This window comes from Oxyura jamaicensis, chromosome 8 (assembly GCF_011077185.1).
Source record: "Oxyura jamaicensis isolate SHBP4307 breed ruddy duck chromosome 8, BPBGC_Ojam_1.0, whole genome shotgun sequence".
Lineage (NCBI taxonomy): Eukaryota > Metazoa > Chordata > Aves > Anseriformes > Anatidae > Oxyura > Oxyura jamaicensis.
This window is the reverse complement of record NC_048900.1, coordinates 20,524,054-20,551,614: the sequence shown is the minus strand read 5'-3', so window position 1 is coordinate 20,551,614 and position 27,561 is coordinate 20,524,054. Positions and strand designations below refer to the sequence as shown.

At 40.2% G+C, this 27,561-nt stretch overlaps 2 protein-coding genes across 4 annotated transcripts; one reads left to right on the top strand and one right to left on the bottom strand.

The window, feature by feature from the left end:
• Positions 1-703: 703 nt before the first annotated feature.
• Positions 704-22,360, bottom strand: CFAP57 (cilia and flagella associated protein 57). Of its 3 annotated transcripts, none has more exons than XM_035333268.1 (22): positions 22,158-22,359; positions 21,764-22,083; positions 20,086-20,372; positions 19,729-19,912; positions 18,803-18,955; positions 17,968-18,107; positions 17,081-17,246; positions 16,610-16,723; positions 15,925-16,137; positions 15,110-15,283; positions 14,751-14,912; positions 14,120-14,275; positions 11,918-12,011; positions 10,821-11,011; positions 9,604-9,777; positions 8,645-8,803; positions 8,096-8,239; positions 6,850-6,966; positions 6,241-6,375; positions 5,975-6,118; positions 1,995-2,121; positions 704-1,721 (listed from the first exon to the last, which is right to left on the bottom strand). In XM_035333268.1, exons 1-22 carry the CDS (start codon positions 22,312-22,314, stop codon positions 1,510-1,512), a joined length of 3,723 nt encoding a protein of 1,240 aa, XP_035189159.1. In that variant the 5' UTR covers positions 22,315-22,359; the 3' UTR covers positions 704-1,509. The 3 variants fall into 3 exon arrangements, 2 of the variants coding, with proteins under 2 accessions (XP_035189159.1, XP_035189160.1); XR_004752868.1 differs by lacking the exon at positions 704-1,721 and adding an exon at positions 4,927-5,040 and having other exon boundaries at positions 22,158-22,360; XM_035333269.1 differs by lacking the exons at positions 21,764-22,083; positions 22,158-22,359 and adding an exon at positions 21,079-21,357.
• Positions 22,311-27,456, top strand: EBNA1BP2 (EBNA1 binding protein 2). Its single transcript, XM_035333271.1, has 9 exons — positions 22,311-22,466; positions 22,542-22,625; positions 23,427-23,593; positions 24,217-24,340; positions 25,669-25,758; positions 25,987-26,062; positions 26,326-26,416; positions 26,689-26,851; positions 27,181-27,456. Exons 1-9 carry the CDS (start codon positions 22,392-22,394, stop codon positions 27,229-27,231), a joined length of 921 nt encoding a protein of 306 aa, XP_035189162.1. The 5' UTR covers positions 22,311-22,391; the 3' UTR covers positions 27,232-27,456.
• Positions 27,457-27,561: the final 105 nt, after the last annotated feature.

Here is a 27,561-nt window from a genome sequence, read left to right as displayed (position 1 = left end):
AGTGAGGGGAAAATTATACCACATGGGAGTCTAGCAAATTATATGGGTGTGTTCTGAAGATTTAAGAGGGAACTAGTTTCTATAATATTTGCTAATTACATTAATTACATCCTCTTTCTGTACAGGAAGTATCAAGATGATTATATTTGGGGGGGGGAGGGAGGAAGAAAGGGTGTTAAGCTAGCACGTTAAGAGACCAATTCCATCCTAACCTCTTCCTTTTTTTCCTGTAAAACTTACACTTCACACAGGTTAAAGCTGCAAGATGAAAGAAGTAAGACAAAGGAAGCTTTTTTCCCCATTCAAGAACAAGGCAGTCAGCTGAAGTCTCCTAGGTCATAGGCACTCACGGGAACCATCTGTTTTACGATGGAGTTAGCCTGGAAAAGTCTAGCATCCCAAATATTAACACAGGTTACATGTTATCCAGCCTTGGCGCCTTGATCTACAGTGTAATATTAGTAGCATTTAGAAACCACTTGTCACTTCTCCACACTTCAAGATATAAAACAGGAACAATAACGTAGGGGCTGTTATAACACCATATAGTTCCCATGCTCAGTCAGTAGCTAAAAACTTCTGAAGCTTGCACAGAACTCTTTAGTGAGGCAGGCATGTATCCATGCGCTGACAACAAAGGATGAAAAATTTACCCTTTTCCCTTATGATTAGAGAAAGGACTCATTGTTTATTTTCTATACACCAGTATTTTCAAAAGTGATGTATTAAGAAGAATTTCACTGAAAAAAATGAACTAAAGGAGTTACAGATGTTGGAAAATAGGCAAAACAAAGGTGAAATTATCTAAGTTGTGAGGTATGACATAAGATTTGGACTTCATTGAAGATTTTGGAGTCTGAAACTGGGCAATCTTTTTGTCCTGCTGAAATGATTGTAACAGAGGAGACAACAAACACATCCAGAGACATGAGGTAGGGCTCCAGTTCGGGTGTGCTTGACTACTAGGTAAAGGGTGCCTTCACAATGTAACTGATTTTTAGTCAGGGGCTGGACACTTCCTCAGAATAAGGGACATCTGTCTTAAGTACAGGAAACCCTTTGTACGGATATACAAAATACTGGAAAACAGAAGGTTGATGGTGATTTTTGCAGCACAATACAATTAGAATTCTAGTGTAATGTTTACAGAGTTACCAGCAGTTCTGAAGTAGGACACATCTTTCAAGACACATGAGGCCACATTATCTTTCAAGTGTATACCCCTGATTATGAAGGCACAAAGATCAATTTTGCATTAACACACATATATTTATTTTTTATCTTGACTCCTTGGCAGAAGGACTTCAGAACATGGGTGCTTAAACGAGAGGAAAGGACAGATTACAGGAAAGGAGGAGGGAAGGAAGGCTGATGCCTTGTGTCGTCAGCAATGAGTGCTGCACAAATGCTTCTAGTGGAAGAGTATACAATCATGGAAGTCTAATCTATGCTGTTGTATTTCTTATGTTGCCAGGAGAATATAATAACATAAGGTGTCCTTGAGCCAGGTCACTGTTGCTGTGTCTTGTGGCTTCTTTCCAGATTCAGCTTAGGAAGCATTCCATCCAACAGAGGCTGAACTGCAAGGCTTTGCCCCTTCTCCTTGATTTGGTCTCGTAGGTATTGAATTTCCAGCTGCTGCATTTCTATGATTTTCTCATTTTCCTTCTGTGCATTCAACCTCAGCACAGCTGGGCTGGACAGCAGTTCACTGGAGGGAGCTAGAAGATAAGAACAGAGAACAAAGAGCAGAGAAACAAAGGTCTAGCTCACAGTTCTTTGGAATAAGCAAGGAAAGGCATCTTTCAGAACCAAAGGAGTAAAGATAAATAGTAAGATTTTGCAGTATTCACCAGAATGTTACAATATAACAGCTGCCATCAGGCAAGACAAGCTGGTACAATACAGGGACAGTAACAGAATTGTTCACTAAGGACAAAGACGGCTTCTGGAATGAGCCCTGACAATATGGAAACACAAGAAGCACTATTCACCTGGCTCTTGAATTGCTTGCTTCTTCTTGGTTAACCTTAGTGCTGACTGGAGGTCGTGTACCTGGGTATAGGCCGCCTTCAATTCTTGCCGCAAGTCATTGATTTCCTTAATCAGACTTACATTTTCCTGCAAAAACAATGTACTCTATGAGGAACAGTACAGGACTATCTCAATAGCTCAGCAATATATATCCTCATTTCCTTCGGAAGGACACTGGACAGCATAAATTCAGTATAAGATGCAGAACATACTATATCCATGTGGAGATAGAGCAGTCTGTACTTTACACATTTCAGATAAAAGCTACAGTACATCTGATATAAAATGTGACAGTATTGTAATCACATCACCTCAAGAAGCTAATATTTGTTTTGCTTTTCTGACTGCAGCTTCACTCTAAGACATCATCTTTGACAATTCAACAGGGAAGCTCAGGTCCTGTTCTGGGATTGATCCAATTAATTTAGAACTAGTGTGAAGAAATCCCATTCCTCCCTCCAGGGTGCGTTTTTTTTTGCTTTTCGCTTGCCACCATGTGTCTGTTCACTTAAATGATCTGTATCTCCTTGCAGTTCTTCAAAGACTTTTTCATTAGTTATGACTGACATCACTTTCCAAGACTTCCACATTATTTAGAAATGCATAAAGCGGATGGAGACTTGAGACACCTACTGTTAACATTTTGTTATGAGGAAAAGTTGCCCATGTATTCAACCTTTGTTCTTTTTTTAATCAGTTTTCAACCTGTAAAAGTTCAGCTCTAATTTTTTACAGCATACCACAAAGAATCTTGCTGAAGGTGTTGTGAAAGTACAAACATATGCAATATGGTTCTCCTGTACTCACTGTATTGACAGGGTCAAAGACCTCAGCATAAACAATATGGGCTAATACTAGTGAAGGATGATAAAACTGTTGCTCATGACTCATAAACAGGAGAATCACTAGCTAATTATTTCTTTTCTAATTCAAGAGGAATGAAATTGTACATTTGCCTCTGTTCATTTCACAGTAAAATCACATCAACAGCTAGTATGAAGAGCATCAATGATTTCAGTTATCTGTAATGGTTTTTCAGAAGTTTTGTAAAACAGCACCATTTCAGCTCTTGGAACTTCACCAAAAACAGCAATATTTGTGAAAGATAGATGGCCAAAAGGTACATTTTTTAATAGCAGTCTCATGCAACAGGAAACACAGTTAAACAGCAGGTGATATGAACAAGGGTTACTGATATTTCAATATTGAAAAGATATTTTCAAGTCTTGATTCTTTTTTATTAGATTATAATTTTGGTTGATAAAGAAAACTATGTTGCCATGAGAGATATATGGAAAGCATGTGATTTGGTTCCTTATGATATATTAGACATATTAGCATCACACAAGAGTCAATGCAGTAGAAACAGACAACTCAGAACTGGTTAGTAACAGAGTACCACGCTTACAGCAATTTTCTGTATACAGATGCATTCAAGGAGTTCCATTTGGCAGCAGTAACTCAAGGTGCATGCATCTGGCAAGATTTTTAGTAGCTCAGACTAAGTCAAGTATACCAACTATGCTATAGTTTCCCTTCAGCTGAAAGTCAGTGATGCAGAGGCAGATTGTGGAACGTGTTAAGGTTTGAAGTTGTTGGGCAGGAACAGTTGGTCTCACACTGGTTGTGTTGGACTCTAAATGAGGCATGAGGTGGTGACCCAATGCAGCCTGCTCTGAAAATATTGTATTTTGTAGACTCTGACTTGTTTAATTCAATTCTTTAAACACAGACGAAATTTAGCTGCTATACATTTATGCCAGAGCTTGATCCTGAATAGGATAACTTCGGAGAATCAATCACAGAAATTTTCTTGTGAACAGCTTTCAGGGTTATGTCATGCTATTTCTGTTAAGGTGCGCTTTGGCATGAATACATTAATAAATTCACTCCAAGTGGCTGAATGCTGTTATCTATTGAAGATCTTACTTTTGGCCTATTAGCATAATACATAATATCCTGTATGAGGTAATCTGGGCTATGTAGAAATGTTGTTTGGCTTGCTGGGTGCTAAAAAGGTTGCTGGCTGATGCTGATAATATTCTTCTGAAGAGGCATGCCATAAAGAGAGATTAGCCTTTAATTCAATCTCTGCATTCTGACAGTAAGCTTGCACTGCAATGAAATGATCATGCAACAGATTAAAATAAACGTTCACTGCAAAACTCATTGTCACAGGATGCTGTGGAAATGTGAAAAATATTTCAGAAAAGAGATCGATCAAATGCATAGAGGGTGAGGACACCAGGAACAACTGCAGATGATGTCTGGATGGAATCTACAATCTCCTAAGTCCCTACCGTGCTGACTGTCAGAGAACATCATGACACATCATAGAACAGATCATCCTACACATGCTTCAGTTCAAGCAGTCTCACTTTGAGATTGTTCAGTATGTCTGTTCTTATGTATCCATGTGACTAAAGACGCCATTACAAATACAGAAGGCTGGAGGGAAAACTAACTGTCCAACAACAAGTGACTTGCCAATTGGTAAGAATAACTAAAATTATCTTGACGTTTCTGATCATCTGTTGCAGCAGTCACTAATGGAATGTACCTATGAACAGTCACTCAAAGAGCAATGCATAGCTCTGAAAATGTAAGCACAACTGAGGAATTACAGAAATACAGGGCTAGAAGGCCATAAAAATGTCATTTACTTGTTCAAAGCAAGCCCTGACAGAAGTTTGTCTAAACTAGTCTCAAAGCCTCCTGTGATGGACTGGAAGACCATGATAATTCCTCCTGGCTGTAAAGTCTCATTAATCTACTAGACTTCAGAGAATTGCTTTTTCTTTGAAGAAACCAGGCCGGTCAGAACCTTTGATGTCTTCATCTTCCAGATGTTTTATTAATTCATTTTTAATCATCATTTCATGTTAGGCTTACCGGTCCAAGACATCAAGTATTATCATTATGAGCACCATCTGTCACCCTATTCCAGAAAGGAAATTCTTCAGTTTCTTTTCTGAAGCCTTCTCATTTTGTGTGAAAAGGAAGCATCTAATTCACAGAAGGAATAAAAAAAAATTAAATCAAGACCAAAGAAGAAGATCACTGCTGCCTGGTCCTGGAGGAGCACTATGAATACGTAACAAAGAACAGATGATTTAGGAGAGGACTGAGGTCTAGAGATCCTGAGGAAGCATAATAAGCTAACAATGAAGAAAGTGCTAGTGAGGGGAAAAGGAAATGCTGACTGAGCAAAGGCAGACCACGGTAAGAAGAGACTGTACAAGTGCTGTCCTCCCAGGATGTTGGTTGTGGGCCTTTAGATCCTCTCATTCCAGATGAAAACAAATGTCTTTGGCCCCGGCAGTAACAAGTTTATCCTGTCTTGTAAAGAACAAAGATTCTGAGAGGTCTCAGTACGAATAGGCTTATTTATCATTTGTTTCTGAACTTCCTTGGAAAACATGGATGTGAGCAGCAGAAAGTTCTTCTGCATTCAGACCAGTAGGCATGGGACTACGTGGCCAAAGAAAGCCAATCTTTTTTCTTCCTCCAAAATTACTTCCTAAACACCACCACACAGTAAGTGCAGCTTGGTACTCAGGTGCAAATTGACTATGATGGCAATTCTAAATACCATTCAAAATAAGACAAGTCCATCAATGGCTTAAAAAAAAATCCAGGCAGCAGAGATCCCTATCTCCTTTAACATTGGGAAGTGGCAGACAAAGGAAATCATCCACAAACTGTGTCATTTTCTGGCTTCAGAGATCTTGCTCTTTCTGTCCAGAAAACTGTTGAGCACTAGAGCTCAATGAATATTATCCTTGAATAGAAACTCTTGAAAGCCCTAGGCATTTCTGGCAAGGAAGCAAAACAAAACTGTTTAAAAGCACTAACAAATTATAGCAGTACGGTGACTGAAGTCTCTTCTGTGCAACTGCTTCATTCTTACCTCCCTTAACATAAGGAAAAAGCTTGTTACCTGCATGATGCGCATGTAAGCAGCTTGATGCACTTCCTGATCCTTCACCACCTTCTTTTTTAAAGCTGCCAAATTCCTCTCAAGATACTCTCGTTGTCTCGTGTACTCCTTCTGCAAATCTACATCTAACTCTTCAGTCTCCACCTGAGAGGGCACAAAGTTTAGCTTCAATACACTACCACATAATTTTGCCTCAATACACTACCACATAAATTCATCTGCAAGGAGAAGGCAAAGGCAACTCACCATGTGAGAAGGCAACTCACCATGTCCAATTGCTGCACATACTTGGTGTAGAGCTCACGGATCCCATACTTCAGTTTTTTGTAATCCTGAATGAAGCCCACACAATTATGAAGATCCATTTTAAACCGTTTGATCAAAGCTTCCATATTTTGTTTCTGCAAGAATAATATAATTAATGTTTAATGTAGATACATTCTTATTTGGCTCATCAGACCACTCTGTCACGTGCAATCTTCTAGTAAGTCTAGCAGAACAGGTAAAAGCTCTCATATACTTTTACTTCCCTTTAGTATTTTAAAATACTTCATTTAAAAAAACAAACAAACAAGAAACAAACAATTGATAGGGCACTGACTCAGTCAGGCTTCTGCATCACTGCTCTGTTAAACCTGGGAGAATGTGTTGGTTGAACTTACATACAAGAAACTGGAATTTTGTAATATCAAATAGCTAACCCAGTTTCAGATTTGGAAGTTTTCTGTCATTGTTCCCACTTAACTAGCGAATCTCCTGTTCCCTGGTCCTTGTACACGATATCCCTGAAGGATCTCTTTGCTCAGATTAATGCTTCTGCAGTATTTCATCCCCACTGTTTCATTATGCAGGACCTGTGGACTGCTACCTCATACCTTCTGCCTCTCTCTGTGCATGGTGTTATCAGTTGCCTTTAGTTTCTGCTGCAGTTGTGTGATGTTCAGTTTCAAATGTGTGCTGTCCTTTTGGAATCGTTCCAGTTCCCCCTCCATCTGAAAGGAAGTGGGGGAGAAACCAAGACTAAGAGAAGACATTATGAAAAAAAAACAACAACACATAACAGGAGAACCTGAGACGAGAAACACAGGCTTGAGGGAGTAGATCCCCCTTCAGGTTCAATTACATACAACATGAACCAAGCCAATTTTGGAACAACACTGCCCTCTGCCAGAATACAGAGAAAACACACAAAAAATGCCTATTAAATCCCATTTAGTTATAGGTATTTAAGTGATGTGATGCCTCTTCATTTCCTTGACTTGGACTGGAGCTGTACTGTTCCACCTGAATAAAAATGGGTGAGGTATAAACTAATAGTCAATACTGGAAAAAGCAAGTGCAACAATAAGAACCAATTGATACTGAAAAGAAACATGAAGCATGAAAAAAAGAAGCATGAAAAGCTGTGATGACATATGTAGAATAATGGGAAAAAATCACTAATGCTTCAGCATTTGCTGTCATGAGATGGTAACCAGAGAAAAGGCTAAGGCTTTCATCATAATGGTCTGACATGCACATAAAATGTTCATTAGTTATTTAAAAGGTTTTCATTCTGAATAAACAGATTTATGAAAACTAACAGGTCACTGATTAGCTATCGAGAGATCACAGTAAGATCCTATAATGAATAAGTTGCCTCAAGAAATCTCCTGCAAGCTAATTATGAACACATGGAAAGTTTCCATGGATTAGCCGATGAACTTAATTCCTAAATTGGGTTATGTTTGCATAAATCTGTAACTTTGTAAGAGAAGTTCACTCTCTGTTCCTCCAGATCAGTAAAGGCAGCGTCTTGCAAACTCTACAGGGTGCATGCAGGACAACTACACAAAGATGAGATCTATTTTTAAGAAAAAATTATATTACTCGGAGTCTAGAATAAAATACTGAAAGAGGAGCTTAAATAACTGTATTGATCATTGGTACTATGTGATACAAAAATAAATAGCAGGTATTGTGTGTAAATATTTTTATTTGCTGTAAAAATACTGAATCAATGCTGTGTATCCTTGAAAGAAGTTAAGCAGCAAACAGGTGAACATCCATGGGGCTTGCCTGGTCATCTCTCTATTCAGCCAAAGGGTTTAGTAGCAGAGGCCAAATGACAGTGTTACTCACCTCATGGATCTGCTCATTCCTCATTTTGATATCATTTTCACATGATCCTATTTGCTTCTTAAACTGCTCTATTTTGTGGTCCAGTACAAACTTGAACTTTTCCAGTTCCTGATTTTTCTTTTTCAGGTCATATATATGCTTCTCCTGGGAGAAATACGTACAGAGTTATGGATCAGCCACAGCACTCTCAAACAGATCCCTAAGACGAAGAACAAACATGGCAGAGGCCAAAATAGCAGTCATAGATCTAATGGAAAACTAGGTTTCATACACCTCACACAGACTGGGTGGGTAGGAAGGAGGCAAATAATGCAGAGATAATGCATAATCCTACAAATCCCAGAATGGGGAATGAGAAACTCAACACTTGAGCTTCCAAAAGCTCAGAATGTCAGTAAAACACTGAGGTCCCAAACTAAAGACCGCAAATTCTTCAAATTAAAATTGAGCTTCCAGTCATGTGACATTAATACAATATTGTTAAAATAAATACTTGTATTAAATTAAGGGAGGGTGACTTTGATATTAGCCAATTATCCAGTTTCTCACCTTGTCCTGGATAGTGTTAGCTCTCTCTTCAATTTCTGTCTTCAGCGCCACAATGTCCTTTTCCAGTGACTTAATTATGTCTTGCAGGTTCTGCTGTTCCAGTTTCATTTCCTCAATGTCACTGTTTCGTTCCTTGAGCTCCTTCTGTAGGCTGCCCAACTAGAGAGGCAAACAGATAAGGGCTTAACTGTCTCGAGAAGCTGTGCGACACTTAACTACCATATTTTCTAAGTTACTTTTAAGACAATGTAAGATAAAGGTTATCAAATTAAGACATTACAGGATTTAGATATCACTTCAGGAAGGGCATTTAATGTGCTGGTGTCTAAAAGACATCAGAACTGAAGGCAATACCTTGATAAAAGACTGCGGGGAGGTAGAGAACCTCTATGCCTCCAAAATAGATGCTGAAGAAACTTGAAAGAAAAAAATGTCCATCCAACATCCTTAGGCAAATGTAATGCCCAGCTAGTAACAGAGCAAAAAGGTTTTATGTCTCCTTAAAAACTCAAGGAGTAAGAAAAATAAAAAATGATGATGTGTACAAAACACAAAGTGTATTGCATTAAATAAAGCAGTAGAAGTATTTTTCTAACATAGTAGCACACTGGATCTTGGAAAAATGAAAAGGTTCATTTCTTTCTCATTATAGGGGGAACAATATTATTATTTATGATTTCAAACTACATAAGATAGAAAAAGTGTACTAAAAATAACACACACTGCTCTATCATCTGTCTATAACCATATCAACAATACAATCAGCACACATCTTCTTCTTCTGCACAAATATCCTGAAATATTCAAACTGATATAAAAAGGGGCGACTATTCTCATATGAAATGCCAAATATTTACAGGCTAAATATTACTAGGCCTTAACATATCATTAATCACATTCAATTCTTGGCTATAGGTCTCCATGTTACAGGTGTGATCCTATCAAAGAATAAGAGATACCCTTTTATTCATGACTCCTATTTCTCCCTTCAGTTGCAGATTTGATTCTTTTTCTTCTACGAGTCGCCTCTCATACTTGATTTTGATATCTAGAATTTCTCGGTCTTCATCTTCTTCAATCTGTTTCCTAATTTCTTCATGTGCTTGAAACTGCTGCCTGATATCCTCCTCTGCCTGCAGTTAGGAGAAGTAAATATTAGAGAACACAAAAGTAAGAGATCAATAAAGAGGATAATTCTTTATCTGTAACTGTCTTTCTCCTGGGAGGGCCAATACTTAGTGGACTCTTCAACAACAATATCATTTAAGCTAACAATTTCTTAAGGGATTAAACTCACTTAAAAACTTAAGACACAAAAAATTCTTAACTGAAAGCATGCAAGTCTTAAGAAGACTACAATATTAAAAAAAAATAATCTGAAAACCTAGCTCAAATCAGCAAAATTGCCCAGGCAGAAGCAAATGAAAACATGAGAAACACTTCAGAAAATCTTTTTAAGTTGCTGTTTCTGATGCATTGATAACCAACAAACACTAGTAACATTAATAACCAATAAACACTCAGTTTTCCATCGGTCTCTGTATCACTCTTCTCATGTTCTTTCCTCTCATTCTTTCCATATTGGTGCTGCAACATAGGGTTGCAATCAGTGATGTTGATGGAATTTATTGGCATTAGAAGTATCAGCATCGGTTATCTGGCTACCCTATCTGACCAAGTCTTTGACCTCAATGGGCAGGAATTTTTTAAGTACTCAGGGTATTCCCCAAATTATGCACACAGGAACCCCAGGAACTTAAGTGTCAGTGGTGATTTCAACAAATAGGAGTTGATCTGTCACAGAATTCACCATTTTAGATATGCTATTTCTTTATTAGAACAAGGTGATTGAATCTTTCTCCAACTGCCGTTAAGTGTATCATCTAACACATATTAATAAACAGGAATTCTTAGATATAGGAGAAAGAGAGGCAAATAGAGTGCCCAAGGATATTCTCATTAGCAGGTTACTTGCTGAATGTATGAAGCCCAGAAAAGCTGGTAACTCAGCTGGGGTTTTCCTCATTACTATTCTACCTGTCGACATATTTCCCCAAGGTAACAGGCAGATTAGAATTTGCATGAAGGGAGCCAACTTTCCTTCCTCTAGGGAACATTTCATCACAGTTGGAAGTAAACATAGTCAATAATTCAAGCTGTCAATCAAGCTTCCTACCTCTTCCAACAGAACAGATTTCTCATTAAGTTTTTCCTCATAATATACTGTTAGCTCCTCCACAGTCCTGCTTTTGCTTTCCTCCAAATTGTGCAGTTGTTTCTCATATTCCTCCTGCATCCTCTGGGATTTCACTTGCAGCTCCTGGTATTTCTCATTTTCCATTAAGAGTTTCTGATTACTGTCAGATTCTGGTAACAGGAAACATACGGAACTGATAAAACTAATAGAAAAGAAAGGTGTATCCTATCCTTTTGCAGTTATCAATGTCTTATTTTCTACTGTCTTTTTGGCAGCTGGTTGCAATAAGTTATACTAGAAGCACCTCATCACTTTCTTCATCAGATATACAGGAGTTTTAGGCTCTGCGGCCTTTCAAAATTCTACATCAGAAAACCATCTCTTGGGTTTCCTGCTCTTCTTTTTACTTATCACTTAACTAATAATGCCCATTCCAAAGCTGTCATTCACCCTTCTCAGTTTTGTTTCTGAATATTCCATTGTATCCCTGCTCACTGCAACTGAAAAAAAAAAAAAAGTTCTGTTCCAGCTTGAACAAGTCCAAAACCTGCACCAAAATCACCTAGCATGCCATAACAATAAATGAATAATAGCCACGCTAAGCATTGCTTGAGAATGTCAGCAGTGACAGAACTGGAAAAGTACAACTGCTGCAGAGGATGAGTAACCAATGGCCTCTCTTATGGGTGGACTTGATTTTTTGTACTAATTTGCAGTATTTCTGCTTTATCTTGGTTAAGAATTGGGGGTTCAGGTATTTCCACATTGTGCACCTTGTACATTAATTAGCCTGTTTGCTGAACTGTACGATATCACTATTATTGTACAGTGAGCTATAGTATAAATAAGGAAATTACTAATCTCAGGAACAGAACATAAATATATTGTGCCCACATGCACATTCTCCTGTTTGTGCATGCTGTCAAGACAAACTTTTGGTTTGCGGTAACTGTATGACATACATGCATTTTTTCCTTGTGCTTTGCACTCTAGTAATCTCTTCCCATCACGCTACTTGCTAGGAATCTAATGCAGTTCCTTCACATTCTAGTTATAAACATTTGTTGCAGTCTAACCTAGGGCTTGCATCTCCTTGGCCTGTTTATTCATCAGCTCAGACAGTTGAGACTGGTGTTGCAGCTCCTGCTTTTCTTTTTCTGCTTGCAAAATCTAGTAAAGAATAAGAAAAATAAATTTTAATTCAAAAATAGGCAAAGCAGTGTCCTAATTCTTTGAGTTCTTGCCCATGATGGGGACACATACACAACAGATTTGTTTGAAATCTCTCACCAAAAAAGGCAGATACCATGCGTTACAAAAACTTGTTTTCCCAGATATTCACTACAACAAATTACAAAACTAAGGAAGCTAAAGGAAAGTAGCAAATGGACTTCATATAAAGCAAGGTATTGTATAAATCTAATTTAACAACAAAAGTTTGTAAGCCACAAAAACCTCCACTTCTTCGTGTGTGCCTGTTTGAGGAGAATTTGCAGTTCTGCACATTGCTGTCAATAACAAAATTCAAGCTGCTTCCTTTCTCACCTGGAGCAACCTTGAGATCCTAAAACACTGACATTCAAATTCAGGCTTGAACACCATTTTCTTGGAATGTTCCACTACCACTACAAACATCTTAATCTAAAAAAGCACTAAGAATTGGAAAAAGAAGATGGGTGAGAAATATCCCAGAAAATTTTGAGAGAACTGCCATGGGTACAACTTTTTGACCTTCTAATCATAACTACTGCACGGGTCTTGCATAAACATAAATACTCTATTTGCCTACTGGCCGCAAAAACTAGAAAGGGTAGCCCCAAACCTGCCTAAATCTGTCATTCTGTTTAATCTTAGAACATACTGATTCTCAGACAGGAAATACAACTTCCCTGCCTAGAACTTTTATTCACTTTCAAAGGCATTTGCTTGCAAGCTTATAATCACCAAGCCTTAAGAAGTTTCAGTGTAGCTGAAATTAATAAAACTCTATAGCCAAGCACTACCTACGAAAAGACCTGAAGAACAGCAGAATAAACCTGGCACAGGTAAAACACAGGCAGAGGAATCTATAAGAAGTGAAAAGGTTTTCTTCTGAAAGGTCAAGCTGTACAAAAACGAGAAAAAACAGAAAGGTTAAAACTCTGGTTACTTAAATAAATAAATAAATAAAAACCTCACACGAAAACCACCAAAACCCACCAGAAGCACCAAAGAGCCTAAGGATCAACCTGAAAACATTAAAATGAGTAATTAAATTTCTCAAAAAAATCAGAACTAGAAACTTGTCAGACTATTTGCAGAACCAAAAGACAAGAAAGATATAAAAGGAGTGCTTGAAAATGAAAAGACTATAACGTAATGGAACTAATTAGTAACTTAGCAAGCTTTCACTCTGGAATCATTTTTTTATGTGGAGTCAAAATACCGTTTGGAATGGCTATGTAAAACTCAACATAAGTGCTGACAAATAACCAGGACAGGATATTATTCATTGAAAATATTGAAAAGAACATAAGGATGACAGAACTGAATCATGATATATGGTGGACAATCTCTCACTTCAAGCCATCTTACCGACACTGAAATTGCTATCGTATCACTTGCATTCTAACTTTAAAAAGGGTCCAGAAATATAGCAAAATAATACAAATGCAATAAATCATGAAGCTGGTGTGCGCACCAGACAGACGGACAGAATAGAATTAGTGGACACAGATAAATAAGACACTGGGAATAATTATTACGGCTTTTGCCTTTCAGGAAATTCCTCCTTCATGACCACAGAGAAATGAGTAAGTACATGAGCAGAAGAAATCCAGGGACTATATTTTACTCCTGTTTTCAAAAAGCATACAAGACATATCACTGAGTATTCTTAAAAATGCTAAGCAGCCAAGGCATAAAGAAGAAGTCATTAAGAAGAACAACTGCTGGATCCCACAGCAGGAGCAACTTGCACTTGATGGAGGTTTTATAGCACAGTCCCATTTCTACTCAAGGGTGATATAGCTTACTGATCCCTGGTCTTAGGCAGCACTTACTGCAGAAACTGCTCAAACTGTTTTCTCCCAGGCTACCTGGGAGATTTCTTTCTTCCCCTCAGTACTTATGAGATATGTTCATGCTTTACAAATATCAAGAACATCTTTATTAGAAAGGCATATTTCAATTTTCAGATGCCTTATGGCATTCATACATATTTAATGCAAGTTTGAATTTAACTCAAAAAGGGAAAGGGAAAAATTTCTTGGTATTTGGCACTGCAGTATAAATCATACCTGGTGTTTGGTTTTAAGGGAGCCTATTTCCTGAGTGAAAGTATCTTTTAATTCCTTTATTTTTTCATTATAATTCATGTCCTTGAGACGTAACTGGTAATCATTTTCTGTCTGTAGCTCTTTCACACGAATCTGCAGGTCTAGCATTGCTTGACTCTGTTAGGACATGGATGAGAAAATATTTCTTTTAATAGAGAGATTATTTGCCACTAGCAACAACTTATTAAGGATGTTTTATCTACATGCACATATTTATGAAAAAGACAGCCTTTGCAGAGAATTTTCAGCAAGACAGACCAAGAAGTTCCAGAAGAAAAATTCCTTTCTTATTTTACAAGATGGTTTATAAAATGCAGTTCTCGACTTTTTCACCACATTAAAACTGCTCACAAGTGATGGGGGGAAGTATTAGAGAAGAGCCTAATCTTTTATCCACATTTGCTGCAAATACAACACTGTTTGCATATTAACAAGCAGCTGCAGCTACTTTCTGTAGCCTCTTCTTATGAAGAAAGTCATGAAAACCCTCTTAGACAAATAGGCACAGCTAGTAACAAACATCTTGAAAATGTAATTCATAAGCTGTAGACCAGGAATCCTACAGTTCGTATGCACGGGTTGCTCTTCCTACCTTCTCTTCTATATCTGATCTCATGATCAGCACTTCCTCAGCATATTCAACTTCCTTTTCCCGTTTCAGTGTCCCGCCTTCCTTATCATACACCTTCCAGATCAATATAGAGCCATCCTCTGAGGCAGTCAGCAGAAATTGGTCATCATTTGTTACGGACATCTTAGAAGAAAGAGAAAGCAAAATAGTCGAGACTTTTATTTCTCAAGACAGGACTTCTGTGAATGTTCTAATCTCCATTCTCCACATGCAGGCTCAGCCTTAGTTTTAATGTATTATGCTATGAAATGGGAAGGAGAATCAATGCTAAATGAGATGAGCAACTGGCACAGTAGGGAAAAGAATGTATTCCATGTTACCTTTGTAACAGCACCTGCATGGGCTTGATACTCATTGAAATCCCTGCGCAAAGGCAAGGGGTACTTCATAGCTCGAATTGTCCCCAGAGATGTACCAACAAATACCATGTTCCCAGAATGAGAAACGGCTACTGCAGTATAGTCAACATCAAAAGCAGGCACTTCGTGCTGGATCTAAAAAAGAAAAACAAAAAACAAAACAAACGAAATCAAAACAAGCCACACAGAAAAACACCATGTTACATTAAGTGCCCCCAAGTTATTTGATTACTTATTACATGAGCAATTGTCATATCACTGCCTGCAGCAAGTAAAGCAGTTTAAAGAATCTACATGCCTATAGAAAAACACACACACACAAAAAAAACATTAACAGTAATTAGTATTAAGCTTTATGTACATGTGCACTCTTAAATTTTTAAACCAAGTTCCATAAATCAATCTCTTCTGAAAAATGTAATCCTTATCGTGTACAATTTAATATTGTTCTGGATTAAAAATACATATATGCATGTAGCCTACAGAGGTAGATCCAATACCCTGATATTTCCGCAAAACAGTCGATACCATATTGCAAAGTTGGTATGTTAGTGGGATTAGAAGATTTCTAGATAAATCCAGGTAAGGTTATAAAGATATAAAACTACCACAGAATCTCAGGTTTCACGGTAAAGGACATAACACAAGAAAAGTGTCAGTAAATACTGCAGCTATCAAAAAAATCACTAATTTCTACTTACCAAACAGATAAGAAAACCTAAGCACTAGCACCCTCCCCAGAGAACTTAGCTAACATCCAGAGCACGTTAACTCACCGAAGACTCTGAAATTTCTTTGAGAGTTTGGTCTGATCCAACAGCAAAGATGATTTTGGCATCAGAAGAAAGAGCAATGCTGCTGTAGATGCAAGACTTGAACACACACTCTGTCTCCCTTTTACCTGTCAATAAATTCCACTCATACACAGCACCATGTGTGTCACAGGAGGCAAATTTTGTATCATCTGCACTCCATTTTACTGCACGTATCTGGCAAAAGAAAAACACACCAAGGACCCCAATGTGAAAATTATACAGTAGACAGTCATTTTACTGGTAAAACCATGAGAACTTTGGAACCATATTTCTAAGTTTTACTTAAGTAGCTTATGTATATTCAGATAAGTCCATTTCAGCACTCAAAAACAATCAATACAAATTACCTCATGGCCATACTGACAGAAAAAGCTCATTTCAGTAATAAGAAGTATATTTTATTTTTATAATTTACTGTTGGGATAGTTCCCCTAGTTCAGCTATCTGCAAATCATTCTCATTTAACTTAAGGACTGACTCTCTAGATGTATGTAGTGAACACATACACTAAGTAGTGAAATTAATTGACTTTTGTATTCCTTGTTCTAATTTTTGTGTCAAAGGTTGTACTTCACCTTTTCAAAATGCATCTTATGAACTATTCCATGCTTTAATGAGTTGTACTGTTCAGGATTTGTTTACTAACCTTCCCACTGTGTCCTTTTAGATTATTAGTATTCTCAAAGGTGGTGCTGGAATAAATTTGAATCACATTTCCATTAACTGCAGCAAAAAGATGGCCTCCGTTACTGAATGAGCACTACAAAAAAATATAGCCGTTACTGTAGATGCAGCGGATATAAAAATTCATGCACAGAATTCCAATGATATCATGTAACATCTGAATGCTACATAAGGAGCATAATCAGCCTCTTACCACTTCCTTAGTTGGTGCTTTCCCCTGTAAAATCCAATCTTCTAACATTTCTGAACAAACGACCCCTTCAATGGCTCCCAGGCCCACAGTTATGCACGGGTCTCCAGGCTCATTTTCCAGTAGTCAGAAACCTTTTCTCTCTGCTTTGATATCCTAACTCCTACTAGGATCTAACAGACAGGATGCTATCTTCTGTATTCTTTTTCACCCCTCTGCTCCCTGTATCTCCCCCCTCCTTACCTCTTCACACTTTCTCACAGCAAACTCCTTGAAAACATGCATGTCCTCATATAGTAGACTTAGAAATCGTAGTTTGTCAGAAAACCCAACCAGACAGAAAAGGCCAGTGGGGTGAAGTGATACTGTGTGTGCCTCCTCCTGAAATTCCTTATACAGCTCCAAAGTGCTGAAAGACAAAACCGCTGGGCAGTATGGAACAGTACAAACTCCCTATGCACTCCTGAAAAGACAACATCTGGCCCAGCAGATGCAACTCCAGGTACAATCTGACTTAGTCTTATCCTTGAGGAAATCTGTAAGTATTTGGTTAAGTAATGATCACACAGATATTACAGGAACAAGGGCAAATATGAACTTTCTGGGTCACAGAACAGGCGGGGAAAGTGCAGGAGCAAATCCTTTCTTACTGTAATACTACAAAGAAGGTAGGTGAAGCTCTGTTTGAAAACCTACACAAACATAAGTTTTCTAAGATTTGTTTTCTTTCCCCTCGCTCCCATTGAACCTTAAAAGTTGGACTCATTTTGCTTCAGAACTACAGCCATGAAGCAAGAGATGGGACAACAGTATCTTAAGGTTATCGTCTGTAGTCTTAAGGACAACTGATGTCAAGCTGAATGAAATGTTCCTCAAGATTATTTTTCCAAAACACATGAGAAGTTAAACACAAATTTGGCTTAATAGAAAAGGCTATGGTTTCTATTGACACTGTTTTTATAGGCACTGCATATATATACTGACCAAATCATGTCAGTAAGACCATTTGTATCCCACACCACACATAAATTTTAGTGGAACACTGTCATTCATATGAGATTGTGCTGTCACCTGCTCAGTACAATATACAAAAAAGCAAGAGATAGTAACAAACAAAAGCAACTCTTTACTTTGCCTTGTAATTCCAGATGCGAACAGATCTGTCCAGGGAACAAGTAGCAACAATGGGTCTCCGAATACAGATGTCCAGACCCGTAATCGAAGCAGAATGTAATGGGAAATGCAGATATGCAAAATGACTTGATTTCTCCTGAGAACAAATGAGAACATTCAACAAGTATCAAGTAGTTCACTACAGGCAGTAAGTCAGGTAAGAAATCTATCACAGCTCTTTGTGTACAGCAGACTTGAGGAAGCCACTTAACCCTGTCACTGCACCAGTCTGAACATAGCCCTAGAAACACAGAAGTGTTAGGATTGGTTTCAACTTTATAATTAATAATCAAGAAAAGTGATGCAGGGAAGATGCAGGCACCATAGATTGCATACACTACAGAGAGCACAACATAAGTTGTAATCTAACATACAAGTTAGATAAATAAATAGAACTGGACCTCCAAGAACTCAGTTAAGACATTATGGTCACACAGATATTAAGAAGTATTCAAGTGCTGAACGATAAGCAAATTAACCAGGATGTTAGCTATTACATGCTGGAAATGAAGCACCAATAATGTTTTAGGCTACATGTAGAAAAAGGTCCCATAACTACAAAACTTTTTTTGTGCTACTGTACACAGGTTAGATATTTAACCCCATACAAGTTGAAATGCTGCTGAAATACAGCCCTGAGAGAAGTGCACAGAGGACTTCATGAGGTTTAAGGGTTCAGACTCTAGCTAACAGATTTCATGAAAATACATCACAGAAAGTGACACTGAATAGCCTGTGCCATTACAATACCCCCCTTATTGGGCATGCTGGTTGTGGAAAGGTTGCACTCACCTTCATAAGATCTGTGGAGGGCATAGTAAACATGTAAAGCTGATTTTTATTTGTATTAACAACCATTGTTTCCTCAGAGGGGCTGAAGCATATACATGTAATATCCTGTCCGCGTGACTGCTTTGGCTCAGTGGTGAACAGGTCCTGAGGAAGCTGCACAAGAAAAGTATCCCATGGGATATTCCAGGTCTCCGCATTCCAGTAGTGGGCATATGTGCACACATGCACACATGCTTTTGCTGTTATGCTACCCCATTAAGTATATGTATATACAATGTAAGAGTTCTCTCAGTAAGAGAACTTGGAAAGTAAGCAGAACACAAGTTCTGCCAGGCAGGGAACAGTGTTCAAGATAACATAAGTGTACCTACAACATGAAGCTGAAAAAAGCATCAGAGGACATTTCAGCAGGAATCTTAAAGGCTTGACCAGATCACCAGAGTTAAATGTTCTTATCCTAGGACCACAGGAAGTCAGTGCATCCTACTCCTTATAGAACAGTTAGAAATCCTACTAGATTACTTAAAAGTGCATTGTCTTACTAAATCTATACTGAATATCTGAAGGGAAAAAAGCTTTGCCTTGGGGAAAAAAGCAGCCTAATTTTTCAGAACTGATGCAGACTATTTCTTAGCTCCCAAGTCTCCATAAATACAAGTTTCTTAAAGGTTTCCTGAAGTTTACCAACCTCAAAGCTACTTAACATGTAGAACATGCAGAGCTGATGTACAAAGGCTGTCACTGACTTTCAGCATGACCTCTGGCAAATCCCTGCCTTTCTACATCACCAGGACACTTAGCCAATGCTTATAATGTGTTTTAAAGATGCATTTAAAATTATTAATAACTGACTCCGAAGCAACCCTTCCACCTGCCAAAGCGGGTCTCTGCTGCACAATTGCTTAGAAAAGCTTTTATACCCCTACCCAGATTTCTTGACTCTCCTTGTAGACTTCCTTTTCCTCAGTTTTCTCAAACAGAAGAACAACTCCTGGGCTACATGAACATGCAAAGCCTTTAGAATAGGCTGCAACTGCAGATATTTGAGGCACAGAATCCTGTTGTGAACCATTATCTTCAGAAACCAGTTTACAAGAGACTTCAGAATATCTGCAAGCAGTAAATGCATAAGGACTTAAGTATAAAAAGGACAAAACAACGTTTATTATCAGCAACAAAAATATAACACATTCATAAACAGGACAAGAAGGAAGTAGGTGAATGGCCTGCAACTAATCTTCATGCACAAGTATGAACCTACCAGTAATTTTGCAATGATTTACCTCTCATATTCTTTTGTTGTTGTGCCACCTTCTTGTTTTTTGGGTGGTTTTCTGTACTCTACACTTGTCTGCCAGCACAGCTCTCCATTTTCAAACAACATAAGTTTGCCTGTGTCCGTGCCACATATAACTTCTTCCTCAGATAGCCAGGCATGGCACAAGTAGTTTTGTGGCTTTCCCTTTTGTAAATTCGTCTGCTTCAAAGTTCCCTCACTGTATTTAAAAAGTTTAAAAAAGCCATTTCCAGTGATACAAATACGTGCATTGTCTTGAGGACTAAAGCTCACCTATGGAACAAAGGAGAGAGAAATTACTTCACATAACTATGTTCACTTTCAGAACTTAGGGAAAAAAAAAAGAAAAAAAAAAAAGCAAGCTCTATAAAGGTTCTAGATACAGGAAATAAAACGAGGGAAAAAGGCTTACAGAAATATATAGGAATACAGAAGAGAATAAAAAAAATCATAACTATATATTGCAGTTTTCCCCCTTTCAGAACTGTGTATATCAATTTTACACCATGTTACAGATTCTATGGTTCTATTAAGCTAAGAAGCCATCTGAATCACAATGTAATACAGATGTTGTCTCTTCCCTTCAGAATCAAACAACAAAGGCAAAAATGCATCTTTACTACACATTAGCAAGTTTTTCAGATAGGCAGCTACCTGAAAAGTGAGGCCATCCATTCTTAAAGGTGAGGAAGAACTTCTGCATTTCAGGAGAGGCAAACCTTACTTATGCATTTTAATTTGTAGAATTAGGCATGTATTGATGAAAACAGTGGAGTAACCACCTCAATACCCAAGATGAAGGACAGCAGGGGTAGTTAGACCTGTTTTTCATGCTTAATGGGACCTTAGACAATCTTCACAGTCCTCTCTTCAGGAGCTGAGCTCTTGAAGACAGTCACCCCATATCTGCTTGCAGCTGTACTCCAGAAAAAAAAAGGCAGCTAATGTCCAATCAACCCACGTAATGAAAGCCTCTTACCTCCTTGCAAGAAAGATACTAAACCAGGGCAACCTAAGCAGGATGCAGGAACTGTTTGAGTGGCATCATCCTGCTCCCAGCCACTCTTTCTGAGATAGTCCTCTGACCTGGACATAGAATAGACTGCAGGAGAAAAAAGGTGCCAAACCACACCAAGAGCTTCCATGATGTGTGTTAAGTCTGCTTAGTGCAGCCATGATTTTTAATGAGTGTTTCTACCGGGACACACACAATGGACACGTTGCATGTGCATTGGCCAGCTGTGCTGGCCACAAAGAGTTATACAAGGACATGAGAATGAATGTCCGTAAGTCAAAGTAAAATCTCATTTAGCTGTGTCCTGTTGCTGAGAAGGGCCAATACCAGATACCAAAAAAGGTTACAGAAATTGTGTATTGTCAGAAACCGTTTATAGTCTACTGAGGAGAGCCCTCTCTTGCCCCGAACAGATGCCCACGGCCACAGGAACACATCCCCTGCACATGTCTTTTGGGCTGGGATCCTTCCGGGCACTGTCATTCCCAAGCACCACGGTGCAATGTTGAAGGCCACATTCTCTCAGCTGTCTTGTTGCCTATAAGAAAACTCCCTCGGCACCTCGCTTTCACAGCGCCAGCCCACTCACGGCTCACGCCACCACGGTGCAACTCCGGGCGGCGATCCGGCCCAGGCGCGGTGCCGTTACCTGGCAGCCGCCGCCCGGGGCCTGGAGGCGTGCCGCCGCCACCAGCCGCCGCTTGTCCCACAGCCAGTACGCCAGCAGCACCTCGGGGGGGCCGGTGGCGGCCGCCAGGTGCCGGCAATCCGGGGAGAAGGCGAGGGACACGGCCGCCTCCCGCGCCGGGAGCTCGGCGGCCGCCAGCGCCCTCCTCCTCCGCGGCGGCTGCCCCGCCGCCAGCTCGTACACCGTCAGCGCCGGCTCCTCCGCCGCCGTCTCGGAGACGGCCAGGAACCGCCGGTCGGGGCTGACGGCCAGCGCCTGCACGCCCCGGCTCTTCTCGCGCCCTGCGGGGAGGAGAGCGGTCAGCGCGGCGGGGGAGGGCACCGGGAGCGGGAACGGGGAGCGGGGCCGGGGCCACCTGGGAGGAAGGTCTGCCGCCCGTGCTCGGTGTGCAGCCGGGCGCAGCCCGCCCCGGCGGCGTGCAGCACCTCCCGCTCGCCCACGAAGCAGACGCCGCCGCCCACCCGCGGCCGGCAGCCGAAGACGGCGGCGGGCTCCGCGACCACGGCCGCCATGGCGCCGTCGTCCCGGCAACCGCGGCCCCGGCGGAAGGGGCGGTGGCGAGCGCGTGCCCGGAGGCGGCGGCAGGAAGATGGCGCCGCTCGGAGAGCTGCCTGACGGCTCCTCGGACTCCGGCTCGGAGGATTCTTCCCTCTCGGACTCGGAGGTGAGCCCGGTGCCGGCCCCGCGGGGCGGCCTAGCCCCGGCCCTGCTCCTGACCCTGTTCCTGTTCTCTCCGCAGCTCCAGGAGGCCTTCGCCAAGGGCGCGCTGAAGCCGGGGCTCAACGTGGTGCTGGAGGGGCGGCCGAAGCGGCCCAACGATGTGGTGAGCGTGTTAGCCTAAATAGCCTAAAAGCCGGTCAAAGAAGCTCTCCTAAGACTCGATTTGGGGTTTAGAAAGCTGGCGCGCTTTCATTGCGGTGCCAGACATCCAGGGGATCTCCACCATGTGTGCATGCCGAATTGGCCAGGCTACTGGGGTTATTTACAGTCAAAACCGATTTAAATGAGAAAGATAATTAGCGTATCCACACTGTTTCTCGAACTCGTTAAAGTATCTAAATATCCCTGACGCGCGATCATTTGTTTCTGCTGGTGGTCTTTGGGGTTCTCCCGATGTTTGGTGATAGTTCACAGGCACGCATGCCTAGTAAGTGACTTCACCAAGTCACTTACATGTCCAAGCACGCGTCCATGCCTTGAGTTCCTCACCTCGTCTTTTCAGACACATCCTCTTAAGCCTGGCTCCTCCGTTACACTTAAAAAATTACTAAACTTCTATCTGTGTATAGTAAAGGTTTGATCTACTTGTTCATAAGACGTTTCAGATTTGGCCCTATAGTTTTAACAGGGAGAGAACCGTACATCCTGCTGACTTGGTATCAAGTGGGGCTGCGGGGTGGGCAGCTCCCAGTGGGGCCGGGGTCATGCTGGAGCCAGAGCCTTCTGGGGTGGGGTGGGAGCAGGGGAAGGAGGCGTAGGGTGGTCTGCATTGCTCTGGTAATTTGGGGAATAACCAAACTGCTGCTGAGGAGCAGTCCATTTTGTGACCTGGATATTCATTTGTGGCGAGCTTGAATTGTAGTTTTTGTGTCTTGTTGCTCAGAGCTGTGCTTCCTTTTCACAGGAAGGTTTGAAGCAGTGCCTGGCTGAATTCAGGCAGCAGCTAGCTTGGGTGGAAAGGCTAGACGTGACTTTGGGTCAGGTTACAAACGCTGTGGAATATGTCTCACACGGTACTTCTGACAAAGATGCTATGGACCCTGAGAATGATTTCCAGAGAGAGATGAGCTTGTAAGTATAAAAAAGAGAGATTTCTTGCAGGGTCAGCATGCTGCTGCATGCTTGGCATCTAATTTCACATGTATGCTGCAGACTGCCATGCAGTCTGTCACCGGTGTCTTGTCACTCTTGGCCCACGTAATTTACATTTGATGTTTCTGAACGTTTTACCAAATAACTGCAAATTCACGTTAGTGTATTGAACTTGTCTCGTGACAGGAAATAATTTCCCTCTGCAGCGAACTTCCATCCTTTGCTGAAAAGTTTCTTTAAGAAGTTCTTGGGTTGCAACTCTACGGCTTTAACACAGGATATGGATTTTTCTGTGTGTGTTTGGTGTTATTGGAGTTCTCTTTTCTTGCCATACTTTTACAGTACAGCGTATAAAACTGTAGTTGGAAACTAGATAAATGTCTGTGCAGAAGATATCAGCATTAAAATTGTACTAGTACCTAAATTGCTTTAGGTACTGAATTGCTGCAGCACTGAATGCTGTAGGGTATGAATGTCAATCTAATTCTAGATTAATTTTTGTTAGATCCCAGTATCAGCTAGCTTATGTGATAAGAGCTTAGATTAGCTCTGCGCGATGCTTGGTACCCTCTGACAGAGCTGCTGTTGTGCTGTCTTCCTAGCTACCGCCAGGCTCAGGCAGCGGTCCTGGAAGCCCTCCCTAGGTTGCAGAAGCTCAAAGTTCCTACTAGAAGGCCAGATGATTACTTTGCAGAGATGGCCAAATCAGACAAACAGATGCAGAAGGTATGTGCAGTGAAAAATAGCTTTCTTTCCTGTGCTGTGTGTTGGTTTTAGCCTACTTTATGTATTAACTGTGTGGTTTGTCAATACTTACCTTCACCTCTTTGACAAAGATCTGTGACAATGTTCAAGTCTGATATATATTTTTTTTATGGTAGGAAATGCCTTCCTGCTTAGGTATTTCTCTGCAATGTAGGGGTTTCCATAACAGGCTGGAATGTAGAGTAGAAGAGTGTGATTTATATTCTGTCCTGAATGTAATTAGTATTAAAAACGGAGATTTCTTCTCCATATATGTAACAGCGGTCGTAAAGTTGGCTGTGTTTATGCTCTCTGTCCTAAAACTTACAGTGAACAGAGGCATTAACGTGATCCTTTTTCCCTATTTAAGTATCACCCTTTGTTTATACTCAGCATATTTGGTCTCTCTGATTTTAAACTGCGTGGTATTGAATTAAACTATCATGGATAGTAAGTCAGATTTGTGTGGGAAATGAGAGTTTCACAAAGGTGCTTCTCGATTGTGGTCTTTGTTCAAAATGGAGCTGTAATTCTTGGAAGAATCTGCATTGTGTAAGTGAGACGAGCTGGAGTTCATGTGTGTTTGGTCATTGTTCTGATGCTGGTAGGATCTTCTTAGAGAAGATAATTAATAGTTTGTGCTGAGGTTTATCTCAACTCTACACATTACGGTTACTTTCTTTTGCTGGCTTCTGTTTGAAGAACAGGGGCTTTTATCTCCTACTGCAGTCACAGCCTCAGAAGATCTGTGTTGGAATCTTTGTAATCCCTTGTAACAGGAATTCCTTACAGAAATGTTCGTGCACAAGGAATGAATAGAAAATCAGTTTTCTATCACGTTAAAAGATTTTTGACTCTATAGAAGAGCTTTATTTTTTTTTTAAATAATGGCAAGAAAGAAACTATCAACTCTGCTTCTACATGCACCCAAGTATATTAACAGTATGTGACAAGATACTCTTGTTCAGCTGTTCCAGTAGAGCCCATTTGTATAAGGCTTTGTTTTGTCTGTGTGAATTTTGTCTTTTGAGTAAGATTTTGGCTACAGATTAGTTCAGGATTTTTTGTAGTAACTTCCAGCCTTGAACTGAAAGTAAGTTATGCCTTATAATCAGTGCATACACCAGAGAAAATAATACTGTATCAAAGAGGTAGCCAGTGAGTAACTTTGGAGATCAATTACATATTATCTGATTGAGACGCATTTTCTTTTGGCATTCAGTGATGTTGTTAACATGATAATTGATTTCAGGACTGCACAGCATTACTTTTGCATTACTGATCAATTTTGTTTGTTTATTTCCCCCCAGATTCGTCAGAAGCTTAAGAGTAAACAGGAAGCGATGGAGAAGTCTGAAAAAGCAAAACAGCTTCGTGCAATGAGAAAATATGGAAAGAAGGTGAGGAGGAGCTACAAAAGAGACGTATCTATAACAAGAATGTCGAGCCTGAGTGAGGAGCTTAGGAAGTGAGATCCCAGGAGGCAGGCTAAAATATATGGAATCTGTCTAGTCTTTTGTATAGATACTTTGACAGGAGACAAAGCAAAACATGGGATACCTTTAAAAAAAAAAAGTATGGCGCACTAGAAGAAACAATACTAACATTCTGCCTTCTAATATTATCAGGTACAAATAGAAATTCTACAGAGGAGGCAGAAGGAGAAGAAAAATATGTTGAACGCAGTCAAGAAATACCAGAAAGGTACAGTTAACTTGTCTAAGGGAGTAAATGTATAATGGAAATAGTGTAAATGCGTGAAGAATGTCCGGCACTGTGATGTGTGCTGTCAGTCTCTACTACTGGGCAGTTAGCTTGAAAGGCTGCAGCTGTATGGAATCATATGCCTGTGGCAGTGAAAATCCTTCCAAGTAGCTGGTCTTCAGTGGGAGACTTGTTGCTATTGCTTAGACTGAAAACTCTCATCTTCTGTGGTGGTAGCTGAGTGTTTGCCTTTGCTTTTGCAGGTCTCTCTGACAAGCTGGATTTTCTAGATGAAGAGCAGAGTTCGTCTCATGGAAATAAAAAAGGCAGTGCAAATCAACAGATGAAGAAAGGGTGAGATTAAAAAAGAAAGATTTAACGGGAGAATCTCTATTTTTTTCCAGTTTTGTAAAACAAGAAAGCTGTTTGAATTAATATTGGTTAAAAATAAGTCCCGAGTGTCTTTCTGTCCTTAGAGATAACTGTGGCCCAAAAGAGCGGAGGCTGAAAGGTGCTAATTTCTGCCTCTTCAGTAAGAGAGGAAAGGTTTACAATGGCTGATGGGAGTCAGCCTTACTTCCTAAGGCAAGGTTTCTAAGCAGCGATGTTGCCGGGTTGTTTTTCAGACCAAATGCCAAAAGACGATACAAAAATCAGAAGTTTGGTTTTGGTGGGAAGAAAAAGGGCTCAAAGTGGAACACAAAGGACAGCTTTAATGATGTATCCGGCTTCAAGTCAAAAGTGGCTCACAATAAAGGCCCAGGAAAAGCAGGAAAAAAAGCCCTCAATGTAAGTACCATGTTGTGTGCAAGTGATCCTTTTTTGTTAGGAAGCCAGCCCTTGCCTCAGAGGGAGACCTGAGTAGATAGATGATCAGCGCCTCCAGCATCTGGAAGTAACAATTCAATTGCAGACAGGGCTGAGGGTGGTGGTTTGGTGTCTGATCAGGGAAGTAAGTGGGGGAATTTGCATGTATTGTTTGTTGCTACCTGCGTCCCAAAACCTTCTTCTCTAGAGGTATTGCCACATAATCTCTCTTTAGTATCTTCCCCATGCTATAGAGCTAGAATGAAGTTAAGACATCAAAATAAAAATCTGAATTTACCCTCTTTTTGCAGAAGAGACCTGGCAAGAGAACACGGCAGAAAATGAAGAGCCGAGCACGCTGAGAGGATTGTGCTCCCCAGCGGGCCTCTTTTGTCTCTGTGTGTTGGAAAGTGTTTCTGCTGTCTCCAGGCAGCTAACTGTGGAGCAAGCTGGGTGCCTCCAAGTGGCAAGAAAAATGTCAATGGAAACTAGTGCCTTATCACTAATTTCTTGCTGTCTGTTCTGCTGAATGGTTGCTTGCTACCTGAACCTTTGGTGTGTGAACGTATTAAATAGTTTACACAGAACTCCTATGTCTAATTCATATTTAGTTGTGTTATGAACGGTGGCTGAAATCTGCTGTGTTCCCTTAATTCTGGCAGCTTTTTCCACAGCTGCTGTTGATATGTACT